The sequence below is a fragment of the Arvicola amphibius genome, chromosome 3 (assembly GCF_903992535.2).
Source record: "Arvicola amphibius chromosome 3, mArvAmp1.2, whole genome shotgun sequence".
In the NCBI taxonomy this organism is placed as follows: Eukaryota; Metazoa; Chordata; class Mammalia; order Rodentia; family Cricetidae; genus Arvicola; species Arvicola amphibius.
In genome coordinates this window covers 141,420,567-141,434,627 of record NC_052049.1, presented here as the reverse complement: position 1 = coordinate 141,434,627, position 14,061 = coordinate 141,420,567, and the positions used below count along the sequence as shown (strand labels likewise).

Sequence of the window (14,061 nt, the reverse complement as noted above, 5' to 3'; positions counted from 1 at the left end):
AAAAATCTAGGCCAGGCGGTGGTGGTGCATGCTTTTAATCCAAGCACTTGGGAGGCAGAGGCAGGCAGATCTCTGTGAGTTCGAGGCCAGCCTGGTCTACAAGAGCTAGTTCCAGGACAGGCTCCATCCAAAGCTACAAAGAAACCCTGTCTCGAAAAACCAAACCAACCAAACAAACAAACAAAAAATCTAGTCAGGTACCATAGCACACACTCTGGACTGTGGATGGAGGATTATAAACTTGAAGCCAGCCTGATTCCAGGTCATGGCTTCTATATTGATTATTCTTTTTTCCATTTTTCTTGTGTGTAGGGTGTATACATGGGTGCGTGCATATTTCAAGTGTATGTGGACGCACACATAGGCACAAACAGGCTGGAGCCTGATGCTTAGGGTCATTCTCATGCTCCCCCCCCCCTTAGTCCCTGAGGCAGGATCTCTCAAAGAGAACCTGAGTTTGAAAATTTGGCTAGTCTCTCTAGCCACTTCTGGGAATCCCATTTCCTCCTCTGAGGGTTGGAATTCCAGGAAGGTTGCTGCGCCTACCCTGCAATGACTTGGGTTTCTGAGAATCTGAACTCTGGTCCTCATGTCTACACGGTAAGCACTTTAACCATGACATGGCTGAGCCTTCCCCCAAGTCCTGATCTTTATTTATCTAACAGGGTATTAAGCTGAGAAAGTGAACACTGCAGTGAATTCTGGGGCCTCCTAAGACTCGGTTGTTCAATCTTTTCATTAGCCACATTCTCTGCTCTTTCTTTAAGTGACAAATTTAAGTATCCCCTCAAAAATCTCAGCTCACTTCTTGAGGTGGACTTTGTTTCTTCAAGGAAGGTACGCCTTTACAAGCCTACAGCCTCCTCGTGAAACCTGACCTCCCTCCACAGTCGGAGCTAAACAAGCCAAGAGCGGCAGAAGGAGCCCTTCAAGTAGTGTTGTTAAGAGGCCAGAGCTCTATAAAACAGCCCGGACACAAGGTCTCCCCAAAACATGCGATGTCCTCAAAACCAACCTTGCAAACACAATAAATGTAAGTGCCTATTTGATTTGTGATTTCCTCTTCTTCCTCTACCCACTTAGTCATTTTCTATGATTTACAGCCGGGGCCGTAAATGCCCACTGTTCAGACAAAAATGGTCAGAAAGCAACATATAAGTGATTCTATAGCAGAAACGATGTACTACTAATTAAATGGATATACCAATATTAGCTTGCATATTAAGTCAGTAGAACATTTATGTATCTTAAAAGCTAGGCATTGTGGTACGTTCCTGTAATCCCAGCTCTCAGGAGGCAGAGGCAGGTGGGTGGATTCTCTGTGAATTAGAGGCCAGTCAAGGATACAGAAGGAGACTCTGTCTCAAAAAACAAATAAACAAGCCAGAATAAATGAAATACTTAATAAATATGGCTTTTTTAGCCGGGCCATGGTGGCGCATGCCTTTAATCCCAGCACTCGGGAGGCAGAGGAAGGCGGATCTCTGTGAGTTCGAGACCTGGAACCAGCTCTGTAGAAACCCGGTCTCAAAAAACCTAAACAAACAAATAAAAACAAAAACCCAAGCTGGAGAAATGGCTCCCTGGACAAAGGTGCTTGTTACCAAACCTGATGCCCTGCGCTGGATCTCTGGAGCGAACACAGCTGAAGGAGAGTATCCCCACAAGCTATCCTACAACCTCCACACACACACCAGGTCACACACGTGCTTCCCCAACACACAAAAGAAATGTTAAAAGAAATGTAAACGGTCTCTTAATCCTCCAACATATCCTAAATAGGGAAGGGTGCGGAAGGAATGAATGCGGCAGGCTCCCTGAGGCCTCTGCTGGCATGTCCCCTGCCTTCCCACCTCCTGGCACCCTTCCAACGCATACGCCACAAAAGAACAAGTGTCATTGTTCCAACATCTGTCTCCTAAGGTTGCAAAGAGCCTAAGAACAAGGCACCGGGAGTGATTTCCATGGGCCTAGAGTCAGAGTGCTTTACATACGACAACTGTCCACCGCCCGTCCAAAGTCTGCTTAGAGGAGCCAGCACACAATTCACGATGACAGCCGGGATGCTTGGCGGGCATGAGAAGAGATGGCTTAGCGTCAATGCAAACTTTTACACACCGAGCACACTTTCAGCACCATACCGTCGCACGCGCAAGCTCTGGCACAGGCAGAGGCAGAGAAATAAACTCAAGTACAGCAGGATACACCGGAACGTCAGACGGAACACCTGAGAGAAAGCATGCAGACTGTGGCGTGGTCACCAGTCTGAAGGACTTTGGACCAACACGGAGCAAAGGACTCTCTCTCAGGTGACCAGCATGAAGAAAGTACACAGTGTGGAGAAGACTCACCGGGCCCCGCCCCTCCCTGCTGGACTGAAGGATTCCGGGGAGGGGCAGTCATTGTCTTAAATTGTGAGCCCTGTAGGCGCCAAGGTTAGCTCCAAACCCATTAAACTCAATGGATCACAGAACAAAACAAAATGAGACGGATGTGGGAAGACTTCTGGGGAAGGGTGGACAGGAGTGGGGAGGGAGGAGGAGGAGTCAGGACAGGGTGAGCACGAGACTAACCAACTGTAGTACATACATACAAAACTGACCAAAGAAAAAACAACACATTTAATGAAAGGTATAAAAAATATTTGGTACCATAAAAAAAAAAACTGGGGAAAGGGTGTTAAGAAAAGGATTCAGTGGGTAAAGTGTTTGCTGTACAAGTATTCAGACCTGAGTTGGGATCCCCAGCACCTCAGTTAAAAAAAAAACTAGGCAAGGTTACCTGCACAGACCTGTAACCCTAACACTGGGAGGTGAGGCAGAAGGTTCTGGAGGCCTGCTGGACGGCCAGTCTACACAAAATAGGCAGTTCTAGGTTCAGTGTGCGACCCTGTCTCAACAAATAGAGATTCATAAGGAAGACATTTGAAGTCAATCTCTGGCCTCTAAACACACTGGCATCTGCACGCGCACACACGCATGCACACACAAAGCAAAGAAGGGTCGAGAGCAATAGAGGAAGCCACTCAATATTGCCCTCTGGCATCCATACACATGTACACACACATACATTCCACACACACACAATCAACATGTACTTATACCACATACACCAAATATTGTATATTAACTGAAAGTAAATCTCAAAAAGGTTCACATCCTTTTTATGAAAAAGATTTTTGTTTAATTTTTTAAGACACTTTAACATTTTTTGAGGTTTTACCTATTTTGATATGTATGAGTGTTTGCCTGAATGCGTGTCTGTGCATCGTGTGTGTATAGTACCTGCTGAGGCCGAGAGGACACTGGATCCCCTGGGACCGGAGTTAACAGACAGCCGTAAACTGCCCTGTGGAACCGAACCCAGGTCGTCCGGAAGAGCAGCCAGTGCTCTTTCTTAACCACTGCAACACCCTCCAATCCCTCAACACAGTTTCTAAGGACAAAAGACACGTAGTTGGCGGGACAACAGCACACAGGTTTTATTCTGTTTTCATTTGTTTTGAGACAAGGTCTCTCTGTAGCCCTGGTTGGCCTGAGATTTGCTCTGTAAACCAGGATGGTCTTGAACTCAGAGGTTCACCTGCACCTTCCCTGCAAATTCTAGAATCAAAGGTGTGTACCACCACACCCAGCACACATAGCTTTTGAAAGCTGACTCATGGGCCAGCAAGGTAATTCAGTGGGTAAAGGTGCTTGTTTCAAGACTAATAATAACACAGCCACTAACAGCACTCTAAAGACACGCGACAAACACACAAAACACAGCTGTGTTCACCCCTATATACTCATCTACTGAACGGTCAATAGATCTATTCATCCATCTAGCCTGTATCTTTAGGTATGTAGATACAGAAAGAATCCACATAAGGATCTGTCTACAGATTACATACAAGTAGCATAATGCACACAAAATAATTATCTCGAGGAGTAGAAGAGGCTTAAATGAAAATTGTCTCTGTAATAATACACACAAATACACTCATTACACAAAATTTATCTTGCCTGCTAGAAATGAATTCATGCTCCTGAGGAAGGAAGTCCAAATTTCAGTCCCTACTTGTGAAGGAGCAGCCACCATTGCTGAGAAGCCAGGAGTCTCGTCACATACGGTTTGTCGGTACACCCGAAGACTCGACCCTCCAGAGCCACCCACAAGGACACACTGCGGTGCGGGAAGGGGGCGCAGTTCTGGTGAAGCCATCTATAGAGGCTGCCAACCCAGAGCTTCTTGCAGACTGAAGTCAGCCGCTGAAATTCTAAGCCAACCTCCGGTCTCCCATACTCACTCTGACTCTGGTTCCACCAGGCCAGGCTTAACATTGTTGAAAATCTGGCTCACCAAAGAGGCTGCCTGGCCACCAGCAAGCCCCAGAGAGTGACTTTCCCTTCTTCCTGGCACTGGAATTGCAAGTGCATGCCGCGACACCCAGCTTTGTATATGGGTTCTGGGGTTCAAACTCAAGTCTTCTTCACAGATGGAAGAGCCACTGCCCCATCCTAAGACATGGACCTGAACAACTCAGCTACAGGCTTGTGGAACTCGTGTTTGACCAAGACTGCTGAGCATTCCCAGCCGCCCCTCCTCAGCAGAAGTACAGGCTCCTTAGCTGGCACTTGCTGCCTTCACCCTAAAGAGATCACTAGAAATTAGGGAGCAGTGGAAAGCAGGGCACCTTCTCAAACCATGAGGAGGCAGAGTTGAATATCTGACTCTCCATGAGAAAGTTTGTCTTAATTAAAATTTAAAGAATGATTTGAGGACAAGCCAAGCCACACAACTCAGTAAAACCAGAAAAAAAGACAGAAGCGCATAGGGCGGGGCCACAGGATGATGCAGTGTGCAGAAATCACTTGCTCAAGACACAGATGGCCTCATTTCCATCCCTGGAACTCATGTAAAGGGGGGAGGAGAAAACTCCACAAAGCTGTCCTCTGATCATCATGAACATGCCCTAGCATATGCGTGTCACACACGCACACACATGCATATACACTCACACCATACACGTACAATATTTTTAAGGAAAGTACAGAAGTATGGGCCGAGGTAATAGTTCAGTAGATAAAGTGCTCTGATCAGTTCTGAGGAGCAAAGATCCAATGTCTACAATCCACATCAATGCCAGGTAGGCAAAGGGGTCCACCTGTTAGGCACACAGGAGTAGTTCCGTGCTCGGAGGCAGACAGGGAATCCCCAGAGCAGACTGGGTCTTATCAGTGAGCTCCAGGTTTAATTCAGAGCCTGCCTCAATGAGTAAGGAGGACCAAAGACCCTGACACCAGCCTTGGGCTTCTAGACTCACCCACACACGTGCTCACACACGTGCTCACACACAAGTGCCATGTGAACAAACATGCACACCTGCACACACACCACACACACAAGCATTTTCAATGAAAATGACAGGCAAATACGTCTTCTATAATCATGAAACTGTCATAACATGACCATTGGTGTGGCAGTTTCCTTCCCTAGAGCTGGTAACATAGTAACTGTTCACTTTGCCTTCCATTTTTCCCAACCACTCTTTATTCCTGAGTTAAAAAAAAAACCCACCTCACATAATCAGTCTCCATATGGCACTCCCATAATCCAGACAGAATCCTGTTAGTTTGGCAGTAAAATCTGATCTCTCTTTGAAAGGCAGCCCCAAGTGGGATTTTCTTCTTCTCAGATTATCTGTCTCCCAGGAGGAGTGTGTAGCCACAGAGCGGAGGGCACATGCTAATGCATTTATCAAGTGATTATTCCTGGCCCCTCTGTTGGCAAAAACAAGCAGGAAACCGTACAGAAAAAAATATGCACAGTAAGTCACAGTAACCGGCTTCAAAGCTGTTCGACTTGTGTGGCTCCCGTGAATTCCAGGGGAAGAGAAAAAGTCCCCTCTCTTTGTCTTTCCCAGACCACTGCCCTTCAGCAGTCTGCCAAGCGACTGCCTTCTACCGCCCGATCGGAGAGATGCCTTTCTTAGGTCTTGTTGTTATTCCATAAGGAATTAGTTCTGCTTAATAGCTCAACTGTGCAGAAAGAGCATTCCACACAGTTTTACACAGTGCACTAGTCACAGACGGAAGACTCAAGAATGCATTAGAGCGCGCACTAGTCACAGACGGAAGACTCAAGAATGCATTAGAGCGCGCACTAGTCACAGACGGAAGACTCAAGAATGCATTAGAGCGCGCACGGCCTTTGTAACCAAACCTGTGTCACACTTAGCCACTTTGTCCATGTAGAAATTCTAAATGAGAAAAATCACAAACTCACCACAGAAGTATTTCTGGTTCAGACTGTTTTTGCTTTCAGAGATGGTTATTCTCGATGACTTTAAATACCTACTCAGGAGCTGCAGCCCATTAAACCCTTTCTTGATGGATTTCAGTGTTGTTCTCTATTGTTTAGATAGATAGATAGATAGATAGATAGATAGATAGATAGATAGATAGATAGACAGACAGACAGATAGAGGAAAGATGGATGACTGGTGGGTGGATGGGTGAGTAGATGGATGGAAAAAATTAATGGATAGATAATGGGTAGGTAGGAACAGTTGATGGACTGACAGATGAATGGGTGGAGGATGAATGGGTAGATAAATAGTAAATGGCTGGGTAGGTAGTTGATAACTAATAATGAATAGATGGTTGGATAGATGGGTAGACGGATGGATGGGTAGATGGATAATGGATAGATGATGGATGGATGGATGGATGGATGGATGAACAGGTGGATATATGATAGATGAACAGAATCCTGCCGTTTCACATATAATACAATTTCCTCAGAGTATAAAAGACCTGGTTTTATTTTCTCTTCCATATAACTAGATACCTGTTCTACAATATAACTTTAAAGTGTATTATATAAATTAAAAAGTTGAGACCAGACATGATGGTGCACACCTTTAATTCCAGTGTGCTGAAGGCAGAAGCATATTTCTGTGAGTTACAGGTCAGGTAGGGCTACTTAATGAGACCCTGTCTCATTATATATGTGTGTATATATATGTACACACACACATATATATACATATATATATATATATGACAAATACACAAATGATTAAAAACCAGGTCTAGCTCTTTGAAATGGGTGAACACAAACCCCACACTTTCCACGAGAAACACATGGCCACAGAAGTAGCTGCTGATACTCTGAGTGGAGAGGTGTGGTCCGAATCCACAGTGAGAACAAAACAAGGTTTTCTCATAAAGTAAACCATCTTGAGACACACACAGCAGACTATGCCTGCTGTGGAGAAGGGGCATTCCTGCTATAGGCCAAGGTGAGCGAGAGAGAACAAGCCAAATCTGTTTAGGCTGCATCTTAGATGCCAATCTGAAGCTCTCAACTTGGGGTTTGTTAAAAAACAAAACAACAGAGAGAAAGAGAGAGAGAGAGAGAAGGATATCCCCGACTGGCAGATACTACTGTGGGAAACAAAAGAGCCATCAGAATCTGCAGACTTTTCAGTCTCTCTAAAGATGATGTCCACCAATATGTAGTAGAGCATTGGCTGCTCTTCCAGAGGACCTGGGTTCAATTCCCAGAACCCCACGGCAGCTCACAACTGACCATAACTCCAGTTCCAGGGGATCTGACACCATCACAGACATCCATGCAGGCAAAACACCAATGCACAAAAAGTAAAAATAAATAGATTACTAAAGAAAGAAAACTCTGAAACAAGATGATAAGAACCGGGACCAAAGCACCCGAGATCAAGGGAATTGTCACTCCATATGTCCTGCAACACAGAAGTCAGCGCACTGTTCTCAAGAAACAGCACAGTAAGAAATACAAGAAGAAAACTGCAAAACATGCCAAACTGTTGGCCAAGGAAGGAAGCCAAAGACAAACCCAAGAGCGGCCACTCGGCCATAGGCTGGCCTTGGTTCAGCACCTGCACCCTGTCCGTCCCCAGGGCCAATGTGGTCTTCGTGGACCACTCTGGCCAGTGGATCCCCATGAGGGGCAGAGTTGGGGACAATGTTCTTCACCTGGCCCAGTGCCAGGGGTGGACCTGGAAGGGGCCTGTGAAGGCTCCCTGGCATGTTCCACCTGCCATGTGTATGTGAGACACACCTGGATCTCCTGCCTCCTCCCGAGGAGAGAGAGGACGATATGCCGGGCATGGCCCCGCTGCTCCAGGAGTACTCAAGACTGGGCTGCCAGACTGTGCTAACCCCTCAGCTGGAAGGAGTCGAGTTTGCTCTTCCCAAGGCCACCAGGAACTTCTACGTGGATGGCCACATCCCCAAGCCCCACTGAGAGAAGGCCACTGGACCAACCAGGGTCACTGAACTAAAAAGAAAAGCCATGCTTCTGGCCCCAGTGCAAGGACTGGCCGGGAAAGAGAAACCAAAAGCACAGTGTGAGACCAGAGCCATTGCTGGGGACAGCCCGTGTCTGGGCCCTGAAGAGGATGGATCTCCATCTTGGGTGTGTTAGTCCACCAGGGAGAATCGAACTCTGAATTAGGGATGGACTCAAACCAGAGCTGCAATTTAAAAAAGAAAGAAAAAGAAGAAGAAAAACAGAAAAACAAAAACCTGATAGCAAATTGCCAAACTCTCAGTGAGACATCGGCTGCCCTGAGAGCTTGCCTTCATCAGGGTTCCTATTGCATTGCTCTGATAAAACACCACGGAGGAGGGGTCTGCGTCAGCTTACACTTTCAGGTATCTGTCCATCACTGTGGGAAATCAGGGCAGGAACCCAGAGGCAGCAACCTGGAGGCAGGAACTGAAACAGAAGCCATGGAGGACTGCTGCTTACTGGACTATCCCGGCTTGCTCAGCCTGTTCTCTTACAGCACCCAGGACCACGAGCCCAGGGGTGGCAGCACCCACAGTTAACCCACGAATAACATCAACCGTTATTCGTCAAGAAAATGTCCCACAGTCTAGTTTTGTAGTCCAGTCCCATGGAGGCATTTTCCTGATTAAGATTCTTTCTTTCCAGATGATCCTGGCTTGTGTCAAGTTGACATAAAAACTAGTCAACGAGGAGCTTCTACTGCTGAGTCCAATCAAAAATAAGTCTTTAAGAGTAACAAATAAGTTATCAGAACTTGAAAAAATAGTAACCAGGTTTATATATCTAGTCTCTCTTAAAAAAAAACCTATAAACAGTTGTTGAGGAAAGAGTCAGTGTATTTGTGCTACTAGGACCACTTAAGCTGTACTCTTACTCTGAAACAGGGTCTTGATAAATTATCTAGTCTGTGACCTTCTTCCTTCTACTCCTGTAGCTGGGATTATTGACATGAGCTATCATGCCCATCTAGAAGCAAGACAATTTAATTTGAACAGAAAAAAAGTTAAACACATATAAATATACAAAGAGACAGACATATATATGTATATATACATATATATATCTATCTGTGTGTGTGTGTATGCCAGACGACCTGTTAAAAGTTAAAAAAAATTAATTGACATTGACTTCTGAACAACTTGTCACAACAGGACAAATTCATTTAATAATATCATAGCTCCCTTTGTGAAAACGTGTGTGTGTGTGTGTGTGTGTGTGTGTGTGTGTGTGTTATTTGAATATGTGCAGGTGCACCTGCTCATATATGCACATATGTGGAGGTTCAAGGTTCACACCAGGTGTATCCTGTGTGGCTTTCCACCTGCTGAACCTGGAGCTTACTGTTTCTGCAAGCTTGCTAGTCAGGCTGCTCAAAAGACCCCATCTGCATCTCCTGCATGCTTGCACCACAGGCAGGCCTCTGTGCTTACCCAGCACTTTACCTGGGTCCTGGGGATTGAACTCGGCCCCTCAGGCTTGCACAGTGAGCTGTTTATCAGCCGGGTCGTTGCTCCAGCCTCCTTTTAGAGTTTTCTTTGCTAAAGTTATGCAGTCTTTTGCTCAGAAACATGAAAGCAGAGGACCGTGGGCCACAGGCACACAGAAAATGCCAAGATGTGTTTAATAAGCCAAATCCAACAGCGTATAGTTTACCGGAGGGGAGTTAAAGAAATGCGAAGCTCCTATTTCACCTGTCACCGAGGGTCACATTCACCTGTGCAGCGGAAGGGTAACTGGTTGGATTTTCATGGTGTCGCTAGCTTGGCTGCTTCTTTGATGGCTTACAATTAACACCATACCAAAGATTTCGTATTCAACGAAAGATGGAGTCTAAAGAGACCATAAAACCAACTTCCCTGATCACTAGCAAAACTGTCACACTGTACACAGATACATGTATCTTTATCAATATCATTCAAAGCATGATCATTATACCCAGGTTCAGTCCTTACAGCCCAGAGCCCCAGGACTGGTGTCCAAATGATTACGATTCTGATACAGATGAAATGGTATTCGGGACCAGCTGTGTATATAGCTGGGCTACCCAGCTTGGTGCCAAGCACTTTTCATAGCTTCATGCAAATTGTCCGTATGGCTTAATGAGACCTCATCTTCCGCCAAGCAAATGATCAACAATGGACCTGGCCATTTAGAGACATCTGGAAATACACCAACACTTTGGAGTCGGATATAACAGCAGTTTCTCAACCGTTCTGTGATGGGCACTAAGTTAGAGGGCAGAGGACTGGGAAGCAGAATTTCCCATGGCCGCATGCCAGTGGTAGCCAGTTTACACTCTTGGGAGAGCATGGAGAGTGTTGCTCACGAGAACAGAAGTGGAAGAATCATAAGAACAGGTGATGGCGACATGCTCCGTGGGCGAAGTGCTCACCGCACAAACATGAGGACCTAAGTTCCAATCCCCAGCACCCAAGGAAAACTCAGGCAAGGTGATGTGCCAGAGCAGAGAAAGTGGAAACAGGAAGGCCCCCAGGGCTCACTAGCCAGCCCATCTAGCTGAGTTAGGGAACTCTAGGGTCAGTAAGAGACCTTGTCTCAAAATATAATGCAGACCTCCGGCTTTTTCTCTCTGGCCTCCACACACAGACACGTGCACAACCCCACACCCATGCACACAAAACCCTCCCCTGAAATAAAAATACAAAGTGTTAAGAACAGATGAAAATTCTCCGTGAATGGTATCCAGAAGTGAGTCCAAAGAAAGAAGAGAGTACAATGTAGTGATATGGTTTCTGAAGGCCACAAAGACAGGCGACACGCAGAATCAAATTTTCACCTAGAGATCTCAGCGTTGACCCTTAGTTTGCATTCTGCTTGATGAATTAGTGCCTTACCATGACTGGTGTAAACCCCAAAGAAAGGCAATCTGAGTTTCCAGGTTAATCGGGTTATTTTGCATTTGCCTTCAAAGACAAGAACATTTCCCTGAGATAATCCCTCTGTGAGTTGATTGATTCACTGACTTTATAAACAGAGGCATTAAACTCTCAGGAACTCTGTTCATGGAAAGTTGCGAGCCCCCTTTCCTAAAAGCAAGAGCTCTGAGTTGACAGGGAACCGGAGGGCATCTCAAGGCTTTATAAGTGACCTCAGGCCCACAGCAGGCCCCACACAGGCCCTTCAGTGTTTGAAAAGGGCAACAGGAAGTTCTTAATCCCCCTTCCCTTAGGAGGAGATAAAGGCCTTTGATTTGGGATCACAATATCCAGGGTCCAAAGGAGGATGGAGGATCCATCGTACAGCCCTGAGCATGGAAGGTCAGTGGGGAACAAACAGAACATCAGCTCCAGCATGCAAGGGCTAACCCTTAAGCCAAAGATCAGGGAGAGGTTCGGCCAGGAATGCAGAGGGCTCCTCCCTGCTCTGCTGCTAATCGCTAATTCCCAGTGCAGGAGAGCTAAAAGGGAGCCTTTGTGATGAGACAGGCAGAAAAACACACACACACACACACACACACACACACACACACACACACACACACGCCGCCAGATAAAGATACAAAAGCTATCATGTAGATAGACTATGCTGTAGCATTTTCTTTGGAACTCAGTTACCATACATAACTCAGTACTGAAAAATCAACAGAGTCTCCAGATAAAATTGTATATTAATTAGGACTGGAAACATGGCTCAGTAATGAAAAGATTGTATTGTTTTTGTAGAGGACCCGAGTTCAGTTCACAGCATTTAATATTGAGTACTTCACATCTGCTTGTAACTCCAGCTCCAAGAGATCTGACGCCCTCTTCTGGATTCTGTGAGGACCTGCACTCCCACATGCACATACCCATACATATAGAGATACACATAATTAAAAAATAAAAGTCCAGGCAGTGGTGATGCACACCTTTAATCCCAGCCCTTGGGAGGTAGAGGCAGGCAGATCTCTGTGAGTCGAACGCAGTCTGGACTACAGAGTGAATTCCAGACAGCCAGGGTGGTTACACAAAGAAAAGCTGGACTGTGGAATAATCCTTTTGTACAATGTAAGGATTTGTCACTCAAATTAGTTTAATAAAAAGCTGACTGGCTGAGAGCTAGGATTTTCAAGGCAGAGAGAGGATGATGGAAAGAAGAAGGGCAGAGTCAGGGGATGCCAGCCAGATGCCCAGGAAGCAGGTTGTGTAGAAAACAAGGTAACAAGCCATGAGCAACATGGCAGAGGGTAGATAAGAAATATGGGTTAATTTAAATGTAAGAGTTAGCTAGTAACAAGGCTGAGCTATCAGCTGAGCATCTACAATTAATATTAAGTCTCTGTGTTGGTTATTTGGAAAGCAGCTTGTTGGACAGAAACTTCTGCCTACAAACCCTGTCTAAAATACAAAACAAAAACAAACAAATAAATAAATCTAAAAATTTTTAATTAATCATAATATCCCAATTTTTTTGCTAATCAAAACTAGCTTTTCTGCAACACACCATTTAAGTATTTAAGAACAGCAGAGCAGTTCCTCTACCAGGTATAGAACTATTTCCTTACCTACCTAACCCCTAAGACTCAAAAGGAAGTTCGCCTTTAGCTGGCTGTGGGGAGGAGAAGGAGGTAACTGCAGAGCTTTTGAAACCAAAGAGGACTTTAACAGGATTTTGTAGTAACTTCACAGCATGGAAGCTATCTTGGTGTTAGGTCTGAGAAGCTCTGACCTCCAATAATACAATTCAATCTTTTTTTCTCTCTCTAAATAATCTACATGGGGTGTGGGCAGGTGGTAAGCACTGTTAAAATCTGTTTAAAAAAAAATTCACTGCTAGTGTCAGCCACGACTGCTTCAAACAGTTCATATAAGATTTTTGTTATCATAAGCACTAGTGAATTCTAGATGACCTTGAAAATATTTCTGCCTAGGTCAGAGAGAAAACTCAACCCCTAGTGACTGGCCCAACAGAGAGACTGCAGTGACTGGTACACAGGGGACAATGCTGTCATTGGTGTAAACACAAACCCTCATTTGCATAAGAGGTTTGCTATGACTGGCACAAACCCCCTCCATTTGGCTGCACAAGCAGGATAGTTGGCTCTCTTGGTAAGATAGCTGCCTCTCTGGTGTTGCGACTCTAGGCTCAGTAAAAGGTCTCTCTCAGCTGGTCTCCTCTCGCATACTTTGGGAGAGTGGGCTGGGCTAGAAGTGTGAAGGAAACAGTAGTAGTGGCAGAGACCATGAGCAGCTAGAAGCGGCTGCTGCAGGTGGCTGCCACACAGGCAGAGCTGCGGAGTGCTGCCAGGGTTCAGTCACCAAAGCCTTGACAAGTGGCAGAGTCGGGACTTGGTGGTAGAAGATGGAGGGAGAGAGCCACAAACAACCAGCCAGTAGCAACGGAAGGGGAATTCTGATTCCTAGGCCTACACAAGAGTGAAACACTTGCAGAATTAAGTGCCTTGGGAGGAAGGAAAGACCATGAAGGAATGAGGAAGGAAGAAGAGGATAGAAAGAGGAAGGAACGGGAAAGAAAAGAGAAGAAGGGGAAACAGGATGAAGGAGGAAGAGAAAGGGAGGAAGAAGGAAGGTAGAAGAACAAAGGAGGAGGAGAAAGCAGAAAAGTCGAATGAGCTTTGGGTCAGAGGACGACGACGGCAACGATGGCTACAGGCCTTCGCCTTTCTTTTCTATGTATATCAGGTTTTGAGACAGCTCTCATCATGCTGACCACTGTGGTCCTGAATTCACAACCTCCTCAGTGCTTGGATTCCAGGTGCTCACACTAAACCAGCTAGCAGTC

The 14,061-nt window shown here is 45.6% G+C and overlaps 2 protein-coding genes across 2 annotated transcripts in view; one reads left to right on the top strand and one right to left on the bottom strand.

The window, feature by feature from the left end:
• Nucleotides 1-14,061, bottom strand: part of Prtg (protogenin) — a 108,010-nt gene that overhangs the window by 76,204 nt on the left and 17,745 nt on the right. The gene's annotated exons all lie outside the window — the stretch shown is intronic.
• On the top strand, nt 7,821-8,271 carry LOC119808839 (ferredoxin-2, mitochondrial-like). The gene is given in 3 exon segments (XM_038321315.2): nt 7,821-8,007; nt 8,010-8,072; nt 8,075-8,271. Coding segments are annotated over 3 exon segments (447 nt in total).